Source organism: Petaurus breviceps, unplaced genomic scaffold (assembly GCF_028583685.1).
Source record: "Petaurus breviceps papuanus isolate PSGF00001 unplaced genomic scaffold, PetGlider_PUasm1.0 90397, whole genome shotgun sequence".
Classification (NCBI taxonomy): domain Eukaryota; kingdom Metazoa; phylum Chordata; class Mammalia; order Diprotodontia; family Petauridae; genus Petaurus; species Petaurus breviceps.
The window spans coordinates 1,094,081-1,098,987 of NW_027187239.1; the positions used below are offsets into that span (position 1 = coordinate 1,094,081).

Sequence of the window (4,907 nt, forward strand, 5' to 3'; positions counted from 1 at the left end):
TCTCTCTCTCTCTCTCTCTCTCTCTCTCTCTCTCTCTCTCTCTCACAAATTGGGGTTAAGCAACTTGCCCATGGTTACACAGTTAGCAAGTGTCCGAGGCTGAATTTGAACTCAGGTCTTCCTGACTCTATCTACTGAACCACCTAGCCACCCCCCCCACTCCCTCCATATGCTTTCAGTGAGATGCCAATGAAGCTATCTAGAATAGGAGTAGGGAAATTGCTGCCCCATGGTCCAGGAGAAGACTAGGAGCCCGCCATCCACTAGGAACAACCCTCTGAGTCCCCAGGCTGGGATTCCCATTCTGCCTCAGGGACGGAGCTGACCTGGTGAAGGACTGGAGTGCTCTTACCAATGGGCTTGGGAGAAGTCACAGTGGGCCTCAGAGTGGGTGGGGGTGCTTCAGTAGCTGCTCCTGAAAGGAGAAGAAGCCTTGGATGAGGAAAATGATGAAGCAGGACCTTGGCCCCAGGCCTGTGGGCACAGAGTCTCAGAGATAGCAGTCAGGGACGGTTATAAAAATTGTCTGGGGACAGGTAGAGCCAAGGAAAGGCTGGGATCCCTCTGCCGTACTCATATTCAGCCTGTTGTCAGAGGAGTGGAACGGATAAAAAGGCCCTTCCCTTGCCCCTCCCTCACCCCTGCAGATGCTTCCCATAGACACTGGGACCAGATTTCTCCTGTGGGGGAATGCCCATCCTCAAAAGCCCTTCTTTGGTTCTGGTCCTTGAGGGTCATATCAGAGAAGTTTCTGCTTCTGACAGGGTTCACTAGGCTGGGATGGCTTCCTGGATAAACTATAATTTACTATTTATTCCTCACTTTCTTATTCTACACAAGTCTAGCCAGACTGGCCTTTTCCTGGTCCCCCACACATCCGCACCTCTGAGTCTTTGCACATACTGCTCCCACTGCCTGGGGAAGGGCTCTTTCCACACCTCCAACTCTTAGATTCCCTGTTTTCCTATAAAGTTCAGCTCAGGGATTATATGAAGCCCTCCTTTATTCCTCCCCACCCTTGGGTGCTAGTAGCACACCCTCCCAATTATCTTAAATATACTTTGTGTTTATTTTAGATGTACCTATGAATGTGCCCCAAAAGGATACAAGCTCCTTGAGGGCAAAGACTGGTCACTCTGCGTATCCCCAGCACTTAGAAGAGTGTCTGTATATAGTAGGTGCTTAATACATGCTTGATTAAATGATAGTCTACTTAAATAACTTCACAGGGAGATACCTAATATTTGGAAGGATCTAGAACAAAGGATGTAAGAAACTAGGCATGTTCAGATTGAAGAAAAGGCGCTTTCGGGGTGGGATTGGATTTCTTTTCCAAGCATTAACCTGGCCAGATTTGGAGAGGTTCAGTGCCAGGTTCGTCACAGGGTGAGGAATATTTTAGGCACAAAAAGCTCAAGCCTTGCACAGGTTGTGAGCTGTGCTGCTGCTATTACTGCTGCCATGATTACTCCTACTCTGACTATGATTACTGCTGCTGCTGCTGCTTCTATGATTACTACTATTACTGTTGCTGCTGCTGGTTCAAATTCATATGATGCTTTAAGGTTGGCAAAGCACTTTATATATCTTATCTCATTTGATCCTGACAAAAATGATGGGAGGTAGGCACACAATTCTTATCCCCATTTTACAGATGAGGAAACTGAGAACAACAGAGGCTAAGTGACTTGCACACAGTCATACAGGTGTCCGAGGCAGGATTCAAACCCTGCTCTTCCTGACTCAAGTCTGGAGCTCTCCTCACTGTGCCTAGCTGTCTGTTGGTCCAAGCAGGACACAGAAGTAATTCTGTCACTTAACATACATTTCTAAAACGCTTTCCTTCATGGTACACCCATGAAGGGGGAGTGCAAGGATTCTTGTCTTCATTTTAAAGATGAAGGAAATAGGTTCAGAGAGGTTAGCTGACTTTCCCAGGGTCACATAGCCAGCAAAGGTTAAGTGTCATGGTAGATAAGGTCAGAAAGAACTAGAGTTTGAAACCCATCTCAGACATGTATTAGCTGTGTGACCCTGGGCAAGTCACTTTACCCCTTTGGACCTCAGTTTCTTCATCTGTAAAATGGGGTTAACAACCCCCACCCACCATCCCAGGGTTGTTGTGAGCACAAAATGAGGCATATGTGTAAGGCACTTTATAAATTGTAGCTATTGCAGGTGGTGCAGTGGACACAACACTGCTCCTGGAATCAGGAGGACCTAAGTTCAAATCTGGCCTTAGACACTTACTAGCTGGATGGCCCTGGACAAGTCACTTGACCCTGTTTGCCTCAGTTTTCTCATCTGTAAAATGAGTTGAAGAAGGCAATGGCAAACCACTCCAGTGTCTTTGCCAAGAAAACCCCAAATGAGGTCAAGAAGAGTCAGATACTGGTTGTACGTGGCAACAGCCACATTGTGTGATGTCCAGCTCTGACAAACTCAGCTCTCTCAGCAAGGCAAGGATCTAGGCAGACTCCAACGGCCTGGGGATGGAAAATGGCATCCACATCCAGAGAGAGAACCTGGGAGTCTGCGTGCAGAGCGAAGCACCTGTTCCTCTCCTTTTTTTGGTTTCTTTTTCCTTATGGTGTTTCCCTTTGGTTCTAATTCTTTACAACAGAACTAACATGGAAATATGTTTAATATGAGTGTACATGTGTGGCCTGTACCAGATTACACACTGTCTTGGGAAGGGGGGAGGAGAAAATTCGAACTCCAAATCTTAGTAAAGTGAATGTTGAAAACTAAAAATAGATAAACATTTAAAAAAAGTCAGATATGACTGAAAGTGACCCAACAACAAATTAAAAGGCAGAATTAGGACTTGGGCCCAGGTCTTCCAACCTCACATGGCTGCTTTAGACATAAATGTCCTGGGGTGCTGGTGGGCCAGAGTGGTCTGTGGGGACCTCTCAGCCTCAGGGTACCCTGCCTCCTTTCCACAGGGCTTTCAGCAAAGGCTCAGGACTGGCTTGGCTCTAGGGGCATTCCTCTTGCCTACAGGTTGGATGAGGTGGCCACTCTTCCATTTGGGGGACCGTGGTTTTCTCCCTAGGGAAGGGGCTTGGGAATCACCTGGGTGAGGTCTCAGGGGCTCACCTTGGCAGATCATATGCAGCGCTGGAGAGGAGACGTTTGTGTCCTTGTGGGGGACTAAAGAATTGTGGAAGGAGCAGGCCAGCTTTTTGGTTGTCCCGGAGTGCTCAGCAATGGATCCAGTCTTCTCAGCCCCCAAGCCCAGCTCGCTGGACAGCTTAGTCAAAGCCTGCTTATTTTCCATGCATAAAGTTCCGTTGATACTATTGATCTTGACCTTCAGTTGTATCTGACAGGTGTGGCTGGAGCCAGTCACCTCCCTGAAGGGCCCTAGAGAGGAGCAGAAAAGGTTAGAAGGTCAGACCTGGAGAATCACTGGGCTCTGTGGCCCCCAGTGCTAGTTCTGAAGAGGAGGGGGTTGGCAGCTTTATAGGAACCCGGGTTGGCTGATTCCTTTCCCTGGGCCCCTAAATCCGAAGAAGTTTTAAATAATAGACAAATACGTCTCCTTAGAACAGACTAAAGAGCCCTGTGAAGTGGGAGGGACAGATGTTCTCAACCGTATTCTACAAATGGGGAGCCTGAGAGACCCAGAGATGGGGAGGCTCTTGTCCAATCTCATACAGCTGGGAAATGCCAGTCAGGTCTTTCTACTAGGAGTATCATGGGATTTTAGAGTTGGAGATTCTCTGGTTCAAGCCTCTCATTTTACAGGTGGGGAAACTGAGGCCCAGAGAGAGGCAGCCCTCCAGATGGAGCATTGGCATTTTTCCAATGCACTGAATAGAAACATCTGATGGGGGGAAAAGGGATTGTGTTCCATCCCCCATGCAGTGTGAACATGTGAATGTAGTTATAAGACTTCTGTATGATAAATACTCTCATATTTATGTTGCGGTATGTGTGTGTGAGTGAGTGAGTGTGTGAGTGTGAGTGTGAATGTGTGCACAGACCTGAGCTTCTACATGTCTAAAACATAGGGGTATAGATGTGTGGGCGACATTGTACAGTTTCCGTGCAGTAGGTGGATGGGTCTCTATCAGACCACTCCCAAATTTCCTTTCGAGACTAAATTTCTCAAGACTACAAATCCCTGCATTACTCACCTGAGTGAGGCAGCTGTGGTCCTCCATGACCAGAAGAGACTGCAGAGAAGAGACCAGAGTCAGGGAGAGTAAAGAAACAGGCAGAAACCAACGTCGTTGAAATCACAAGCACCAACAAACCCCTTGACATCCCAAAGTAGAACCAGCTGCTTCAGGAAATAGTGAGTTCCCTGACTATCTCCAAGTGAGTGTGGGTGATCTTGGAGAGGGAATCATGGGCTCCAGGCTCCTCACTTTACAGATGGAGAAACGGGGTCTCAGAAGGGGATGGAACTTTGTACTGGAAGCATTGGAAGTCAGGGATTCCATGCCAAAGGACCTCAGCTGGGGTACTTCTGAGTAGAATGTCAGCCCCTTGAGGGCAGGGATGGTTCCCTGACAATGAACAATGCCTGGCACACAGTAGGTCCTTAATAAACCCTTACTTATAGGACCCCAATTCTAGAGTTGGAAGAGTTCAGAAGGTCTCAAATCCCTTCCTTCACACTATAGGCCCAGGACTGAACTGGCTGGATGGACATGGGAGCGTGCACCACCCCAGGCCTGGAGCCTCTAGTCCAGAGGATTCCTGACTCCCATAGGGGCCTCTTCCTCTGAACATTCCCTTCCTAGTGCCTGGAGGCAAATCATGGCCACCTGTATCTTCCATCCTTGCTTGATTCCAGAGCCTTCAGGGATGAGCTTTTACTTATTCATAAGAGGAAGGGGAACGTTCACTTTGATGGGCAGAGTTGGTCTTACAAATAAATGTTATGCCTCTGT

The 4,907-nt window shown here is 47.9% G+C and overlaps 2 protein-coding genes across 2 annotated transcripts in view; one reads left to right on the forward strand and one right to left on the reverse strand.

Annotated features, from left to right (window-relative positions):
• Positions 1-4,907, forward strand: part of PRPF19 (pre-mRNA processing factor 19) — a 353,360-nt gene that overhangs the window by 131,937 nt on the left and 216,516 nt on the right. The gene's annotated exons all lie outside the window — the stretch shown is intronic.
• The window catches only part of CD5 (CD5 molecule), a 40,711-nt gene that overhangs the window by 16,606 nt on the left and 19,198 nt on the right, over positions 1-4,907 (reverse strand). The window contains exons 5-7 of the mRNA XM_069108570.1: positions 4,146-4,184; positions 3,103-3,369; positions 353-415 (exon numbers count right to left, since the gene is read on the reverse strand). Of these exons, the coding sequence (XP_068964671.1) occupies positions 353-415; positions 3,103-3,369; positions 4,146-4,184 (369 nt within the window). The remainder of the gene's footprint in view (positions 1-352; positions 416-3,102; positions 3,370-4,145; positions 4,185-4,907) is intronic.